Source organism: Oncorhynchus mykiss, chromosome 16, assembly GCF_057628025.1.
Source record: "Oncorhynchus mykiss isolate SJ-2025 chromosome 16, ASM5762802v1, whole genome shotgun sequence".
NCBI lineage: Eukaryota > Metazoa > Chordata > Actinopteri > Salmoniformes > Salmonidae > Oncorhynchus > Oncorhynchus mykiss.
The window spans coordinates 20529530-20548087 of NC_143037.1; the positions used below are offsets into that span (position 1 = coordinate 20529530).

The 18558-nt window shown below is 40.7% G+C and overlaps 2 protein-coding genes across 5 annotated transcripts in view; both read right to left on the reverse strand.

Annotated features, from left to right (window-relative positions):
* The window catches only part of kctd5b (potassium channel tetramerization domain containing 5b), a 34836-nt gene extending 29700 nt beyond the window's left edge, over nucleotides 1–5136 (reverse strand). For 2 of the 4 annotated variants that reach the window (XM_021565157.3, XM_090202198.1), the window contains exon 1: nucleotides 4815–5120. In XM_021565157.3, coding sequence (XP_021420832.1) covers nucleotides 4815–5036 — 222 coding nt within the window. In that variant the 5' untranslated portion in view covers nucleotides 5037–5120. Of the gene's footprint in view, nucleotides 1–4814 lie in introns of all 4 variants that reach the window. The other 2 variants (XM_021565154.3, XM_090202197.1) reach the window with 2 other exon arrangements.
* A 756-nt stretch (nucleotides 5137–5892) lies between these two features.
* pdpk1b (3-phosphoinositide dependent protein kinase 1b) lies at nucleotides 5893–18325 on the reverse strand. Its single transcript, XM_021565152.3, has 14 exons — nucleotides 17636–18325; nucleotides 11590–11862; nucleotides 11300–11342; nucleotides 10988–11125; nucleotides 10693–10837; nucleotides 10373–10470; nucleotides 10160–10235; nucleotides 9934–10002; nucleotides 9695–9791; nucleotides 9329–9502; nucleotides 8922–9145; nucleotides 8677–8734; nucleotides 8259–8411; nucleotides 5893–8067 (listed from the first exon to the last, which is right to left on the reverse strand). The coding sequence occupies exons 1-14, from the start codon at nucleotides 17657–17659 to the stop codon at nucleotides 7954–7956; spliced, it is 1686 nt and encodes a 561-aa protein (XP_021420827.1). The 5' UTR covers nucleotides 17660–18325; the 3' UTR covers nucleotides 5893–7953.
* Nucleotides 18326–18558: the final 233 nt, after the last annotated feature.

Here is an 18558-nt window from a genome sequence, read left to right on the forward strand (position 1 = left end):
TTTCACATGACTCTACATGTAAAATTGGTTTGCACTCAGTTCACAAGTACTCTCAGCAAGCAAACGCCATTGTTGTGTTCAAGCCTTAAAACAACAGTCTTGAATGATGCAGAGGTTGTTGATTCTGCTCGCCACAAGTATTTAGTGTCACAAGCCTGAAGGAAACATAAAAACACTAGTAGTGACGGGCATTCGAGTCTTTTCGGTGAGCCGGCTCATTTCACTCCATCCAGTAAACAAGTATGCTTATTTGGCTCTTCGTTCAAAATGCTTAAAGGGCAATTCCAGCATTATGGATGTGACATTTGCACACAAAATGAGAAACAAAATGTCTCACAGAATTGACTTATCAAGCATAAATGAAAATGTTAATGTGTATATTTGTAGAACCCTATAGGGGAAGAGTAGACAAAATTACAAAAATGTAAGTAGTATCATTGAATTAAACAACAACTTGTGTTATGGATGTGACATATGGACAGGCATTCTTGGGAGAATGACACATTAACAATTAATTGCAATTCATCTGATCACTCTTCATAACATTCTGGAGTATATGCAAATTTCCATCATACAAACTGAGGCAGCAGACTTTGAAAATTAATATTTGTGTCTTTCAAAACTTTTGGCCACAATTGTACAATTGTGTGACTGTGCAAAATGTGTGTTTATATAAAGATATTCACCAAACGTCATCATAATACTTTTGTCTTCATCTGAAAATGCACTATACCTCAAAGAACCAAGAAATAACCAGTACATTGTATAGTTATTGCATAGGCTATTAAAGTGTACTTGTGAGTCCCATGAAAGCCCAAATGTGGTAAAAAAAAAAAAAGCATTTACAATTCTTTATTTGAAAATCTCTGATTTTCATTGCGAATCAGAGTGCGGCATACCTCAATCATAGAAATATTTGCACTTTCATAATAACACTAGAGGAAAATGTTATGGATGTGACAGGGTCCCAAAAGACAGTTAGCAAATGACACTGCACTCCATTTCAAATGTACCAAATGACACTGCACTCCATGTGACAGATGTTATCACCTACTGAGTAACAGAAAACACTTAAAAAAGTGTATTTTTAAGATGAGGCTTTGTTTGGATCTAACACCCTTTAATCTGCCAGCACAGGCTCTATGAAACAGTACCCCGTCCCTATATTGTCCACAAATTGACACAGGGACTGAACAACTTGACCTGCAGCCACCCAAGTCTGGTCGTCCTTGGCTGGCAAGATGTACACAAATCGTTCCTCCTCAAGAACTGCATTTCAACAGCATCTGAGTCAGTCTATCTGTTACTAGTCCCACAAACTGCATGTACACACACACACCAAACATTAGGAACACTTTCCTAATTAAGTTGCACTCCCCCTCTAGAAAAGGCGTTGAAAACGTTCCACAGGGATGCTGGCCCATGTTATTCTTGATACAGACGGGAAACCGGTGCGCACCCAGCAGCGTTGCAGTTCTTAACACAAACCAGTGCGCCTGGCACCTACTACCATACCCCATTCAGAGACACATTTGTCTTGCCCATTCACCCTCAATGGCACACATACACAATTCATGTCTCAGTTGTCTCAAGGCTTAAAATATCCTTTAACCTGTTTCCTCCCATTCATCTATACAGATTTTAAAGGTGATTTAACAAATTACATCAATAAGGGATAATGGCTTTCATAGAGAGTCACCTGGTCAGTGTGTCATGGAAAGAGCAAGTGATCTTAATGTTTTGTAGACTCAGTGAATACCTCTAACCCTAGACTCAGTGATTGATACACTGATTTCATTCCCTTGTTTGAGCTAGCTGGACTCATTCCTTCTCTCTACTGTATCTTGACATATGTCATTTGGCTGATGTCTTTCCTATTTAGGGTTCATCTTAATTTTCGTTACATGAAATAGTAGAAAGGTTTAATTAAAATATAAACTACCCCTGGTGCAGGGTTTGCAATTTCATAGACATTTCTTGTCAGATCGTAAATCACCTCAGGCTTGACAGCTGCAGTTCACAAGCACCACGTGCAGGACAGACTAGACAGATATTGTCAATGACAGGGTACCCTCAAGGAAGTAAACAAACTCAGCATGACCGGTGAAATTGTATGGATTTTTAAGAACTTAATTATGCAATGCTCCAGTTAGCAGAACAACATGATTGCAGTTCATATGATAACGCGAGTAGACCCAAAATAGATCACACACACACACGATAAAAATGGCCAGCTAGCTTGTTTGCAAACAAGCACACTTCGGAAGCAATAGAATGGGCATGAACTTTTGATCATGATCGCGTGATACAGTGTTGCAGACTAGTGAGTCATTGATCATGTCCGTTACGCTTAGAACGAGTAAATTACTGACAGAGAAAGGAAACCAGTGATACATCACCTAAGCACTTGATTAAAGTTAGCTTTGCACAGAAAGTTTGTATACAATCATAATTGAAACGCGTCCACAATAACAACCTTTCCTCAAAAACGTTACGATTGTAACACTGCCTGTCCAAATCAGCGTTCTTTCTATACTAGCACTCAGACACATTAAAAAAATATTGTTTCATTAACCTTCCGACTTGGTCAGAAACACAGGGGGACAAATGATTACCAAAACAAATTATGTGAGCCATTGCCAAAAGCTATGAAATCTGGTTGACTGAAAAAACGTATTTTGAGACTGTGTCCTACTTTGTAGTAACAATAACATTCAATTTGACAAATGTAGTCTTTAAATACACACATTCAAGGTAAATATGAATGTAGTTTAATTAGGAAATAAGCTATTTTGTTTTTTCATGCTCAGGTTGAACTTACAATTTAAAGCACAAAAAGGTAGGCCACCATTATGTCACCCTCTGAAATGTGCGGTCAAATACATTTTTACCTGGCCAAATTCTTAAAATGGCCTGCAAAAACAACAACAAAAAATAAGTTTCACACTCCCCACTATTTGTTTCTGCAGTGAGGATTCACCACATTTAGATCATTATTTTTAACTTATCTGCAGAAAAACATAGTTTTAAACTCAAAAAGCAGTAGTAGCTGTATGCAAATCACAGCTGAACGGCTCTTTCACAGATGCGATTCGGTTTCCCGACGTTCACCAAAAAGACCGTTCGACCCATCACTTAAAGCTGTTATTAACATAAAACACTGGCAGCAATTGATGTTTAAGTCTCAATGGAAAATACCAGTGTCCTTAAACTGGACATGGTCACCAATACAAAAAACAAATACAATTAATTATGGCACTGAAAATACAAATTTCAATAAGGTAATATGCTATATTGTTAAGACTTATGTAGGCAGGCACTCAATGCCAAACTAATACGCAAGCATTGTAACAAGTAGTCAGAGTAAAGACAGCACTGGAGGGGACGACTGGCGGGCCATTTCAGGAAGCTAAGATGACAATGACATGATCATCATCATCATGTCCTTGAGCTAATTCTAGTTAGTCTACGGTGTATCAACCAACTCTTTACAATGTTTGTAGCTACCTTGGTAACTAGAGAACCAGTTCTGCTCTCCTGCTAGCTAGCTAACAGTACCAACTAGATACTTGTGTGTGTATGTGGACACCCCTTCCCTTCGAATTAGTGGATTCGGGTATTTGCTGACAGGTGTATAAAATCGAGCACAGATGCATGCAATCTCCATTGACAAACATTGGCAGTAGAATGGCCTTACTGAAGAGCTCAGTGCCTACCAATGTAGCACGTTATAGGATGCCACCTTCCCAACAAGTCTGCCCAGGCCAACTCTTAAGTAATGTTATTTTCAAGTGGAAACATCTAGGAGCAACAACGGCTGAGCCGTGAAGTGGTAAGAGCACATAAACTCACAGAATGGGACCCCCAAATGCAAAAGGGTGTAAAAATCTAGAAGCAATGTCAGCACAATAACTGTTCGTTGGGAGCTTCATGAAATGGTTTTTCATGGCCGAGCAGCCGCACACAAGCCTAAGATCATTGTGCATAATGCCAAGCGTCTGCTGGAGTGGTGGAATCAAGCTTCACCATCTGACAGTCTGACGGACAAATCTGGGTTTGGCGGATACCAGGACACTACCTGCCCCAATGCATAGCGCCAACTGTAAAGTTTGGTGGTGGAGGAATAATTATCTGGGGCTGTTTTTCAGTTCGGGCTAGGCCCCTTAGTTCCAGTGAAGGGAAAGCTTAATATTACAGCATACAATGACACTCTAGACAATTCCGTGATTCCAACTTAGTGACAACAGCTTGAGGAAGGCCCTTTCCTGTTTCAGCATGATAATGCCCCATGCACAAAGCAAGGTCCATACAAAAATGGTTTGTCGAGATCAGAGTGGAAGAACTTGAATAGCTTGCACACAGCCCTGCCCTCAACTCCATCAAACACCTTCGGAATGAATTGGAACACCGACTGAGAGCCAGGGATAATCGCCCAACATCATAACCAACCACACTAATGCTATTGTGGCTGAATGGAAGTAAGTCCCCACAGCAATGTACCAACATGCTGTTATAGCGGGATGGACCATAACTCCATATTAACACGCATGCTTTTGGAAGGAGATGTTTGACGAGCAGGTGTCCACATACGTTTGGTCATGTAGTGTACGTCGTTTGACGGCTGTCGGAATCTGGAGTTAACGTTAATAAATTAGCTAGCTAGTAGTCGTTTGCAGTCGGTCATAAAATATCCCTTTCACTACATTATACCATTACATTTGCAGACTACCTAGTTAGGCGAACCCACAGACATTGAATTATTCACCATTGACACAAGAAACCCGGAGAAGGCTAGCTAACTCAGCTAACATTACCTTATCAGAGTCGAGGTCGGGGTCAGCCTGGCTCAGTCGGTACAGAAATGATTTCGGATCTCGGCACAGCGTCTGTCGTGTTGTTAAGAAATACGTTCCCCCCACGTTCAATCGAACCCATTTGGATGCCCCGTTACTGGTTGACTGGGTTTTTTCCCCGGTAGAATGAGTCAAACACCTCCGATAAACGGAACCACAAGTATCGGAGCTGTTTTCTGCCATCCCCTCTTCTACGCCCTCCGGTATGACTGGGTGAGGCTGTTGACAGGAAGCTTTTCCTCTCCAGTAGGCTCCACGCCATTCACTGGGCTGCGTTCAGTACGAAAAAAACGTAAAAGGTGCTGTTCTGAACGACCAGTTAAAAAAGAGGGGATGGGTTGTGGATTCAAAATGTACCGCTGCCCGTTAAATAAATCACTCATTGCTTTTTGACACAACATCCAAATGGCGCAAACGCACCTCATAGTCCCGGAGTATCAAACTCACCACGGCGAGCCGAAGCGTTTTTATTTTCAACCAAGACCTAGACTACCAAGTGAGGCGATTTCCTTACTAATTAGTGACCTTAATTCAATCAAGTACAAAGGTGGAGCGAAAACTTGCAGACAGTCAGGCCTTTGTGGAATGAGTTTGACACTTAGTTTGTTCAAGACATGAGCAGCTATAAAAATAACAGGTTCAAGAACGTGGGGCCGTGTCGTTCAGTACAAGCAGTTACGAAACGCAGCATACCTTTAATCGAACTGAATGCACCCCAGGCGATACCACTCCTTTTCCTCCATCTACTAGAGGCCTACCACACCACTTATAGCATAATATGCAGTGAGCTAAGGGCAGAAAAATGTGAAACGTATCTCTGAAATACATAACATTCCTATCAATGTACACAACATTATTGAAATCAGGATACAGTAGACCTACTTACATTTCTACAGCTATGTTGGAATTTTAACACTTTCTTGCAAGCCTTTATATTGTATCAATTTAACACTATGCAGAAAACTGATGGACAGATGCATGACTGCTGAAACATTACAAATGTATTATGTCTGGTTGTAACAGAAGACAAGAGGCATGGTTTTATTGTATGCCTAAATCCCTACATGCTTTAATTACTGGACTACCAAGCATTACGTGGAAAATTCATCATTCAACTACTGACCTAGCGCACAAATAATCAGAGAGAGAATGAACAGATTCATTAAATTATCAGAAATATGATTAAATTACTGAGCAAATAGAAAATGTATATGATATAGTAAGAAAAAAAAAAGCTGTAAAATATTATAGTTTACAATAATTATTCACATTCAAAGGCTTTACATCTCAATACATACACAACATGGCCCCTGAACATGACTTCAATCCAAATATGATTCATATATTAGAATTTAAATAACACAGAATGAACTAGAGGCTAAACAATAGCCATCAAATAACCTTATACAAGAATAAAAATACAAAAACTGTATCCTAATATCATTGCATTTCTTGCTTCAGAGTTCAATAATACATTGTCTGTACATCACAGTTCTAGTCGGTTACAAACCAGGTAGAGTATTACATACAATGTAACCGACTGCCACCCAACTTGATTAAAAAAAAAAAAAAGTCTAGCAAGAGAGCAAACACTTTCTATAGTGTTTCCTTACTTTAGAGAGATAGATACAGCAATTTCATCTCTTATTTGGATCAGATACCATTTAGCTGACATCAAAGCACGTTCAGCCCAAACCAGAGGCCCGCGGCTACTATTCACTCGCTCCAGTCACAAAAGGCAAGTCAATCGCTTGATACATGGGCCATAATTGGGCCAGGTATCACGTTGTAGAAAAACCATAGGAACACTCCCAATGAACCTTGATAACCCAAACAAGGCAAAGCTGCCAACTTGCCCTGGGACTACAGCTTTACTGTGATTGCTTCCAAGAAATGATAGTATAGTATTATGGATGTAATGCTCTGTTGATGCTTTCCTTATCACCAAAGCTGTTCAACATGGTGGTCAGCATTAGATTTAGTTTTAAACAGGACATACTTAAGATGAACCGACAATCCCCACCCCCAAAAAACTAAAAGTATTCAAACCACAAAGAAATAGCCAGTGAATGGTAAAGAACAGCCAAATAATTCAATAATATTAGCCATGGTTGCCAATGCAGTCAAAATACCCACCTTAACTTTAATAAAACTACGTCGCCAGTGCCCTGGGAGAGAAGCAGACAAAGCTGAGCTACAAAACTGGCCGTGCAGGAAAGCTAAGCAGGTCTTATAACAGAGTACAAGCTAGTGGCATGTTCACCTACCCCGTATTGACAATGTAATGGATCTACTATTAGGGACTGTCCTCGTCTCAGTCTACGGAGAACCAATGCTGAAGCAGAGCTACGCCTCACTTTGGGGACCAGCGATCCACTCCGAAACATTAACCTACAGACCCAAACTGAACTGCAATCATTAAGTACCAAGAGCCTTGAAAACCAATTAAAATATTATACTCTGTGGACAATGGGGGTCAGACTAAAAATATAGTTTATTTGGTTAGTGCCTGGTTGCAGTGCAATACTGAAACAGGCAATAGTCTGCTCTAAGTATGGAGTATGTGTGTGTGAAGTTCAGGTCTGATCACAGAGACATACAATGTTGGATTAAGAACTGGGTTGAGTGTCATACTGTGTTGGGATAGGCTCTGGTATACAAGTGATGCTGGATTGTGTTTTGTGGTTGAACAAGGAAACCAGTCCTTGCACTCAGGTGGTCCGAATGGTACCGTATGCCAGTGGAATTATACAGACAAGCCTGTCCTCTCCCTTTCCCTTGCAGAATATACAAGATGCCGATGTGCATGGAAGCAGTCACATCAACACATGGAAAAATGCATTTAGAAGCCTCACAGAGAGCACAAAGAACAAGCAAAGCAAACCTTAAATCCCATGGTCTTTTTTTCTCCCTATTGGTTCTGCTTATTTCAGAGAAGGAAAATAAACAAGGTCTAGATGCCATAGATGCTAGCGTCTCTAAAATAGTTTTTTTTTTTTTTTTTTTACATTGCTGTGAAGGGCACTCAGGAGGGTGTCACTCTGCTCCGTGATCGGCCTCAGAGCTAGGAGGAAGGAGTGGCGCAGGAGGAACTGCTCTCCTATAGGCCAAGATTTTGGTGCTTGTGATAGATCTTTCTCCACACTTCCTGGATCTTCTTACACCACTTGTCTGCATTTCCACTCGGATCCATCAGATAGTATGTTCGATTGGGCTGTAAATAAATGCCAACAAAGATCAAATTTAAAAAAAACATTAAAAGCTGAGAAAGTCAATATAGTCAGAAGAGACCAGAGTTTGTGTTCATGTCAGTTTGAAGCTACAAACTGTTGCTTTTTGCCAGTATACTTTTTTCTACAGTCATTACAGTGTCGTCAATAAGTGTTAATTGCAGTTAACATTTACCGTGTGGACAAAGAAGGTCTTAAAGTTCTTGGCCTCTGGACGCAGCTCAGGGGACCAGGGGATCTCCCCCTTCAGGACCTTGTTGACAGGGTCCACGTAGTACAGGTGTGGCCCTTCAGTGAGGAGCAGTTGTCTCCGTCGAGCAAACAGGCCCTGCAATGGAATCATGAGACATGGCATGAGATCACCACCAGAGGGGGCTAGTTCTAAGAGAGTGGCATTACACACCAGAGGTGGTATTCCCCGTCGCTGCTGACCTAGAATCAGCTTTCTCCAGCTCAAACAAGTGAAACTACACACAAACACTGCTCCTGATTGTCAACAACTAAACATTTGGTAAGTTCAAAGTGATACTCTTATGAACTTACTTACTATGAAAACTCTGGAGATGTGATGTAAAAATTTGGCTTCCACTCACCTTTCGTTTATCCACTGGGCCCATTTTCAGGATCAAATTATTCTCAACAAACTGGTGCCTGCGTAAGCCAGTAATAGTAAGGGTTATGAGCAAGTACTTCCAAGCAAAGCTAAGCACTGTAAACAAAAGTTCTTACAACACACTTCAAACTATCAATGTACATTCCAACGTCAAATGTTCATGGTCAAACCGAATTTAAAAAAAATAATAATTGCAATGAGAGAGTTCCTCAGAGTGGGGCTCACCAGGGGTTTCCACTCGTCTGTTTGTCCAGCAGCAGCTGCTTCTCCTCCTCGGAGAACAGCAGGTCCAGCTCAAACGAGTTGTTGTCCAGGTCATGGATGTACTGCTCGATGTTGCTGCTGGACCTCTGCGGCGCTGGGGGAATAGTCTCAGGCGTGGAGAGCGAGTGGGACGAGCTGGACTGGGCCACCTGCATGCTGCTGAACTGGCTCAGGAGGTCGTCATACTGGGGAAATACAGGAGATGAGGGCAGAAGATGGTTAGTTGGATTATTGCATGGGCTTTTGCATGGCACAAAGATATAGATCCTATGAATTAACAGGATTCTTGAAAAATCACCACAAGCCAATATGACACGGTGGCCAAGTTTCATGTTGCCAAGTTCTAAGTATGGGTGGAAGTGTCTCACGTTTCCATAGCAGTCCTCGTCATCCTCAGACATGGCTGGCAGGTAGGGGGTGAGCTTGGGTGGCGTCTGCACATGGAGGTCTCCCCAGGAGATGGTCTCGAAGAACGGGTGTCCCCTCAGGGGGTCGTACCCTCCCATCTCCTCGCAACCGATTCTCTTGGAGGGGTCCAGCGACTGAGAGAAACAGAATCGCATTAATATACACAAACACACTGATCCATAGCCTTTTAATCTTACTACAATTTATTAATCCAGTCTGTGGATAATGGAGAGATTCACCATAACATGTTGTAGAATCCTGTACTACAGTGCTCATATTACAGAAATACTTTATATATTGAATATATTGATGAAAACAAGACCTACCAAAAGCTGTTCAACAAGATCTTTCGCTTTGGGGAAGAACTTCTCTGGAAATTCATACTCCAGCTTGATTATCTTCTGGAATATTAGGTACTCGTTTCTGGTCGGAAGTAAGCACAGAAGGACAGTTTGTGAAGTAGAAGTAAAACATAATATCCAGGTGAGTTTATCACAAGTTTAGTACTAGCCTAAAACAAAAAAAAGGTGAGAGAGGCCACAAGCAGACATCGTGCTCTACTTACCCAGCTCTGAAGGGTGGTAGCCCAGCCACCAGCTGATAGACTATGCATCCCAAGGCCCAGAGGTCAGAGCTGAAACACACAACCAGTTGATATCAATGTGATATCCTATCGGAGAAGGACAGACATTCACTAACTGCATGGGAAAACAATGCATTGGCACAACACTGAAAAGGAGTAGAAGAAAACCAAGTGAGTTATGAAGAGGTACTCCACGAATCCCAGTTACCTCTTGCAAGCAGATTTCTCTGTCAGCAGCTCTGGAGACACATACTGCGCAGTTCCTACAAAGGAGTTCGCTCTCGCTGCAAAACAATAAGAGGATGTGACTGATCAAAACTGTAAAGAGATCAAATTTGGGTATTAAACTAAAAACATAAAATAAGGGAATGTTCAGGGAGGAATAAATTGCAATTATTGCTTCCTGTTGATAAACATCTACCTTGTTTGCTATCGGAAGATAATTGCTTCGCTGTTCCAAAGTCTGTTATTTGGATGTGCATGTCTTCGCTCAGTAAAATATTCTCAGGTTTCAGGTCTCTGAAAGACAAAATAAGCAAATGTGAGGGAACCTAGTCAACCTACATTTTCAATAACAGAATATGGCATAGCAAGAAGGGCTCATTTGTGTTAAGTGGCAGCAAGTTTACAAGTCTAGTTATTCATACAAATATTGTAAATGTCATGTTAAAATGTATTATATAAATTGAACTAGAATATCCTGTAACATATGACAGGCTTACCGGTTCAGACATTTCCTACCTGTGAATAATCCCCTTCTCATGCAAATATTCTAGTGCGCAAACAATTTCCGCCGAGTAGAATCTAGTACAGGTCTCATCAAAAGAACCGATTTTGCGAATATATTTCAAAAGCTCTCCATTCTTAGCATAGCTAAGGCCAAAATCTGATAGCAAGTTGTTAAGGAAAGTTACACGTCAAAGGAACACAAACAAGAGACAAAACATTTTAATCATACAGACAAGATAAGTTGCTAAGCAAGTGGGTGATGCAGCCAGGCCCAGAGTCATCGTGGTCTCATCTTATTAAAGGATACACAACTTTTCATCATCTTGAAATGTAAAGTAGAGTTTGACAAAGAATGGGTGATCTAGGTTTGACATCACATCCCTTTCTCTTTTCACGTACTGTGCCTTGTTCTCCTTCATAATATGCCGCTTCTCCAAAATTTTTACTGGAAGAGAGAAAAGTTAGGAGTGAAGTTGAGGGTAAATAGCAGAAAAGAAAACACGATAAACAGAAACTTTGCACGTCTGACATTCCTTAACCTGAGAAATTACCTTTTGAAGAGAAACAGGCATTGCACATGGAAGCAGAGTTCGACGTGAATGCCTACATTTCAACTTACTTGCATATTCTTTTGCCGTTGCCTGTTCTCTTGCAAGGACAACCTAGAGAAAAAAATATACAATGTTTGAAGAAAATATATTTCTACAACTAAAGCAGTAGACCACTTCATCACCATAGTAAATGAGGTGCCAGACTAATTTAAAATCCATTGAAACTACTCAGCCATTCCTTTACAATAAACATTAATTCAAGTTGAGTCACTGGAGTATATGACTACAAAAATGCTTGCGTGTAACACCATCTATCTGAGACTAATTCGTAAGTAAAAATGGAATGCAGGCTACATACGGTTGAGAACGAGCCCTCTCCTAGTATCTTGCCGAATTTGAAGTCCTCTGGCCTCTTTTTGCGCGGCTGGGGGGCCTGCCGGAGCTCGGAGCCCTGGCTGGTAGGCTTGCCCGGAGCCCGGGACTCAGAGGTGGGGCCATCCATGCTAGGACAGTGGCTGCTACTTGCGCCTGGGATACCAAGTGGCGAGCAGGAGTCGGGCTGATTTCTTACCATTGATGGATGTGGGCAGGAACAGATGACAACGCTGGATTGAATGGGCACAACATCATACTGTAAGGTAGAGGAGAATAGGGCGACATTAGGTGACTTACCCACAGCATAGGCATGATTGTCTGTCTAGACTTGGGGCCATATAAATCATCAAGTTTTTTGCTCAATCATTCTCAGTTATGTGAATGATTGAGGACAACAACCAACCGAGCCACTGCCTGTTCACCCCGCTATCATCCAGAAGGTGAGGTCAGTACAGGTGCATCAAAACTGTGACCGAGAGACTGAAAAACAGCTTCTATCGCAAGGCCATCCGACTGTTAAATAGCCATCACCAACACATTAGAGGCTGTTGCCCTATATAAATACACTTGAAATCACTGGCCACTTCAATAATGGAACACCGGTCACTGTAATGTTTACATATTTTGCATTACTCATCTCATATGTATATACTGTATCTTAGTCTATGCCGATCTGACATTGCTCATCCAAATATTTATATATTCTTAATTCCATTCCTTTACTTAGATGTGTGTATTGTGAAATTGTTAGATATTACTGCACTGTTGGGAGCTAGAAACAAGCATTTCGCTATACCAGCAATAACATCTGCTAAACACGTACGTGACCAATCAAATTTGATGTTTAATGTCGTCTCAAACACACCAGTAGCGTTTTCCTGCCGAGAGTACTTGTGAAGACAGTGCAAACTGATTTTATATGTATAAACGCATGAAAATGTCAGAAGTCAGATGTCAACAGTGCAGTGAACAATCGGTAGATGAATGGGAAATCCACATTTGGTGCGATGTGTGTAGTGTAAAGGGTTATGTGGATAGGGCTAAATTGAAATGTTTCTAACAGAAGAAATATTGAAAGCAGATGCATAACCATGGTAGCAATTAAATGGGAACAGTTTAGAGATTATGGAAAAAATGTGACTAATAGTGATGAGTACACAACCGTTCACCTGATAAGACTCAATCCAAACATTACAATTGATTTTATGTGCATTTTACATGACTGTACTTTTTGCCACATTTGTTGATAACGAAATCTGAAAATACACTGGATACTAGAGGTCGACCGATTATGATTTTTCAACGCCGATACCGATTATTGGAGGACCAAAAAAGCCGATACCGATTCAAATCGGCCGATTTTTAAAAATGTATTTGTAATAATGACAATTACAACAATACTGAATTATCACTTATTTTAATATAATATATCAATCAAATAAATTTTGCCTCAAATAAATAATGAAACATGTTCAATTTGGTTTAAATAATGCAAAAACAAAGTGCAATATGTGCCATGTAAAAAAAGCTAATGTTTAAGTTCCTTGCTCAGAACATGAGAACATATAAAGCTGGTGGTTCTTTTTAACATGAGTCTTCAATATTCCCAGGTAAGAAGTTTTAGGTTGTAATTATTATAGGACAATTTCTCTCTATACCATTTGTATTTCATTAACATTTGACTAATGGATGTTCGTATAGGCACTTTAGTATTGCCAGTGTAACAGTATAGCTTCAGTACCTCGCTCCTACCTGGGCTCGAACCAGGAACACAACGACACAACAGCCACCCTCAAAGCAGCATTACCCATCGCTCCACAAAAGCAGGTGGAACAACATCTCCAAGTCTCAGAGTGAGCGATGTTTGAAACGATATTAGCGCGCACCCCACTAACTAGCTAGCCATTTCACATCGGTTACACGAGCCTAATCTTGGGAGTTGATAGGCTTGAAGTCATAAACAGCTGCTAGCCATTTCACATCGGTTACACGAGCCTAATCTTGGGAGTTGATAGGCTTGAAGTCATAAACAGCTGCTGGCAAACGCACAAAAGTGCTGTTTGAATGAATGCTTTCGTGCCTGCTGGTGCCTACCATCGCTCAGTCAGACTGCTCTATAGACTTAATTATCACATAATAACACACAGAAATACGAGCCTTAGGTCATTAATATGGTCAAATCCGAAAACTATCCTCTCGAAAACAAGATGAAGTTAACTAGTGATTATGATTGTTTTTTATAAGATAAGTTTAATGCTAGCTAGCAACTTACCTTGGCTTACTGCATTCGCGTAACAGGCAGTCTCCTCGTGGAGTGCAATGAGAGGCAGGTGGTTAGAGCGTTGGACTAGTTAACTAAGGTTGCAAGGTAAAAAGGTAAAAATCTGTCGTTCTGCCCCTGAACGAGGTAGATAACCCACCATTCCTAGGCCATCATTGAAAATAAGAATGTGTTCTTAACTGACTTGCTTAGTTAAATAAAGATGAAATAAAGGTGTAAAAAATTTACATTTAAATTAAATTAAATACATTTAAAAACGGACTATTCGGTGTCCAAAAATACCAATTTCCGATTGTTATGAAAACTTGAAGTCAGCCCTAATTAAATCGGCCATTCCGATTAAATCGGTCAACCTCTACTGGATACATTCAGTAACATGATAAGAATAATGCGATCATAGCTGTGCCATTGAGGAACTAGAGCATGCACACTTGTTTTGTTTGGAACATAGCCCTGTATCCCCTACATCACACAATTAATGTTGTTAACACAATCCAAAAACAGTCCAGTAGAAATCGCAATCTGGGTAAGGTGAGCATCATTTGAAAGCTAGTAATACCGCCAACATTAAGAAAATAGGATCTTACATTGTTAGGCTGTCACAAGGCAATTCATAGAGGCAGATTGTAATTGTGGTGCGCATAGAATGGAGTCATGAGGTCATTCAGATGCGTGGTCAAATTTTCGGTCATTCAAATGCGTGGTCAAACAGACTCATTCTGTTCAGAATGACCCAAGGTATAAAGCCATGTCATCTTTTAACAGTACATCAAACGTAGTGATCATAAACGTTGACACTGTATATTACATGAGTTTTATGATATAGAAATGTGAAATGCACATTTGGACTCAAGGGTGTTTGGCTTGCTTGTATGACAAATGTACTTATTATCCTCAACCTCTCATCATTCCAAATACATAAACTCCTCTTAATTAACAGCATTTCCCTCTCTCAGACAAAAAACTATTACAACCGTTTCCAATAAGCAGGGGGGATGGAGGCAACTTCTTGCGGTGTGCAGCACTCAAGTTCAGAACGGCTGTCAGTCAAAACCCATACAGCGCTGTGAAGCGCAGACCCTGAGCTCTGAAGTCCTGTATAGCATATCTTACTGTACAGCCAATTTAGGCACACAGCCATTTTCAAACTGTATATGGGTAGGAGTGTAAAGGGCTACGCTATGCAATGTTCAGTTACAGTTCTTTAAGAGTGTAGGTGTGAAAAAACAGCTCAATCTCTGTTCTCTGGAGGGTCTGAGGGCCCCATAAGGAGGCAGGCTAACTCAACCTAGACATGTGCAGGAAAGCACACTGTACTAAACTGTCGACATGTGCATGAGGGAATCTAATAAAGACATGTTAATTTGGGGCGGCAGGGTAGCTTAGTGGTTAGAGCATTGGACTAGTAACCGGAAGGTTGCAAGTTCAAATCCCCGAGCTAACAAGGTACAAACCTGCCGTTCTGCCCCTGAACAGGCAGTTAACCCACTGTTCATTGAAAATAAGAATTTGTTCTTAACTGACTTTCCTAGTTAAATAAAGGTTAAAAAAATATATAATAATCCCCACTGTCAGGGGACAGTATTTCCTTTGCACTTTTGAGTCATGTGTTGTTTCTATACATTTTGTCATGTCTGGGAGACAGGTTGGCTAGGTGTTTGAAAATAAGGATAGCTGGCAGGGCTCCAAGCCTGGCAGGGCTCCAAGCCCAAGTCTGAGCACAGGTTCTATTTACAACCTTGGGCTCGTTCCACTCAAGACATGCTTAGTTGAGGATGAGGCAAAACTTCAAGGCAACAAAAAATGACATTAATATAACGTAGACATTCTTGAATCATCTATCTATTTAGGTTATCATGATCAGTAAGTGACCTCATACCTTATGCTCACTATGGGGCAATTTAATCACATGGGGTGGAGATTTATCTAGTTGACAAGACAATGTGAAGTAGATACACTCCTGACCCAACCCTTTCCCTGGAAGAAAAATCCCACTTACGTCCTCCAGTGAGAGACGTCAAATGGTCGACACCAAATGCTTATACGATTAAATTCATGACAATATATATTTTTTTTATTGACTGGTGCTCAAAAAACAAATTATCATGTGGTGCATTTTCCTAAGCAAATAGCTAACTAGCATCCCGCCTATCCTCCTGTCATTAACTAGCTAGCTAATCTTAAACAAATTAGCATTGGATAACAGTTTGCGAATGTGAGCGAGGACGCCCAACGGTTGTTTCTTTTAGTAAGCAAGCATCACGAATGTTCAGGATCTTTAAAATGGCAAACATACACGCACTATCTAAAGACCTATCACCGGCCAAATGAAAAGCTTTAGATTTTATAAATATCCAATACAAAATTGTAACCCGAGTTAACATGCGAACGTTAGCTTGCTACCCAGTATAGGCTGGGAAATTAGAAGCTAGCTAGCTTTTTCAGCTAGTTAGGCAGTTTATCAAAGGGGAGACATTATTATTATTATTAGTCTAACACGGACAAATGAAATCGCGAGCGAGCAGCTACTGTAGCTCGTCGACCGCGACACACAACAAGGTGTGGCCAGATTGGTTCCTTATCCATCCGCGAACTACCTAACGTTACATCGTATTGATTCGGTTATGCAGCTAGGATACGACATTACATGGGTCTCAGTCTGCTAACGTAACCCAACTAGTTTGTTAGCATCGGCTAATTCTAGAGCTGACGCTTCAAGTATCAACAAGTTAGCGTCCTACCTAATTAACTAGTGGTAGTAAGTTGACACAGCTATCTAGATATCAAGTTACTTTCCAAATAGCTAACGTTAGCCCTTGCCCACTAGCGGTATAGCTAACGTTAGCCATTTTAAAATCTAAATATTGAAAACATGAACTAGTTCGCAATCCCTTTGCTTTGCTTGGTAACAACGGTTAGCAAAGTTACTGTGTTGGATAGTCAACCGCCAAGTTGGCTGGCTGGCTAACAACCTGGAATTCAACTCACTTACGTTAGCTAAAAGTAAAGCGAGCTAGCATGCTGGCAGGATAACTTCATTGACAAACTAGCTAATTTAGCCAAAATAGCCGAAAGTATCTACGTAGTCGTTAACGTTACCACATTTCAAACAATGTAAAATTACCTAGCTATAACGTTAAGTTAATGTTTATATTTGCTAACAAAACCAACATAGTAATAGTAATCAAGCTAACTGTTAGTCAAACAAGCTCCGTGAACTTGAAGTGGAAAAAAAGGTTTGGAAACGTTAGCTGGGTACCCCAAAGGGATGGACCGCGTATTGTACCGTTAGTTACTATTTGTCCCACTACAATTTGTCAAATCGAGAAGATTTAATCAAGCTAGCTAACGTTAGCAGTATTTCATTAAAACGGCAATTTTCGTCCTCATGCTAGGTTAGCCAATGCAGCCCATTGGCACTGGAATCCGTGAAAATGGATTGGCTAAAGTAGATAGAATAAGGACGAAAAAAGCAGTTAAAGCGACCATTTCCATCCATACATTGGAGCACGTTTTCAAACCATTTCACTAGAAGTTCACCAAGGTGCAAATATATTGGCATATGGTCGTTTCGACTATTCCTTGTAACTGGTCGAAATGTTTTGGTTAGCTAGTCAGAGGTCCTCGTACTGCTGCGCTGTTTTAAATGAGGGCCTAACACATCGAAAAGGTTGTCAAACTGCCGCCAAACAATACATCTTGAGCAACGGCTTCGAATTGAAATTCGGATGAAAGAGCCAATACTCACTATTTGACTTGTAGCTCTTGCCATGGAAGTTTTCCGTTAGTATTTATTTGGGAAAAAATGATTACAGAACCTCCATTAATGGCTGCCTCTGCACCTTCATTTTTCCAGCTGTGACGTCGTTCCACAACAATGTTACCGCAAAGACAGAAGATGATAGGCCTACTTCCCTGTATCCGCCCCCTTCGCATCGTTTCGACTGAACCTCGTCAATATGAAGACGGCGATAGTCGTTTCAGGAAAAATTCTAAAACGTCTAGTTTAAGCCTATTTCAAATCGCCTTTGTATTGCATAACTAATAACCAGCAGCATACAAAATACGTTACGGCTATATAATAATAGGCCTTTACTGTATATAGTATTCACACTGCAGATGCTTCATGTCATGGTCTTCTTTCAAATGTTTGAAACTTAGTATGTCCAAGTACAACCCATGTTCAGATATATTTTCAACCATCCACACACTTTTCATACTCAATATATTCTCTTTGCTGTTGATGCCTATGTCATTGAATACCCATCTCTGCTACTTTTCTTGTTCATATTGTAGGGAATTCGGTGGATAGCCCTGACACCTTAACTGTTATGCATCTCTTGTCGAGGTGGCTACATTACCCCCTTCTTTGTGAGAACGTGTCCCCACGATTCTCTATAACAGACACACCACCGATTGCCACACTTCTGACGCCAGTGTAGCGAATTCAGGGTGTAGCCCTGACCGGGACTCGATCCCAGGTTCAGCGACCGTCAAAACCAAGACTTTAACCGTTACACCTTGACGAGGTCACTAAGTGTTGGGTTAAATTCGCTACAATATCCTATTTTTTAAACTCACATAATTGACACATAAACATGTATTAAGAGGCGTAATTGCGTTACATTCAATTCAATGTAATACTCGTCAATTCAATTTGACTGAATTAAG

Excerpts from the sequence above, each read along its gene's own strand:
- pdpk1b (XM_021565152.3), bottom strand. The coding sequence starts at position 17,659 with ATGGCAAGAGCTACAAGTCAAATA. Across the intron at positions 10,003-10,159 it reads GAGAAATCTGCTTGCAAGAG|CTCTGACCTCTGGGCCTTGG; the intron begins GTAACTGGGATT and ends TGTGTGTTTCAG. Across the intron at positions 9,792-9,933 it reads CTACCACCCTTCAGAGCTGG|AAACGAGTACCTAATATTCC; the intron begins GTAAGTAGAGCA and ends ACTTCCGACCAG.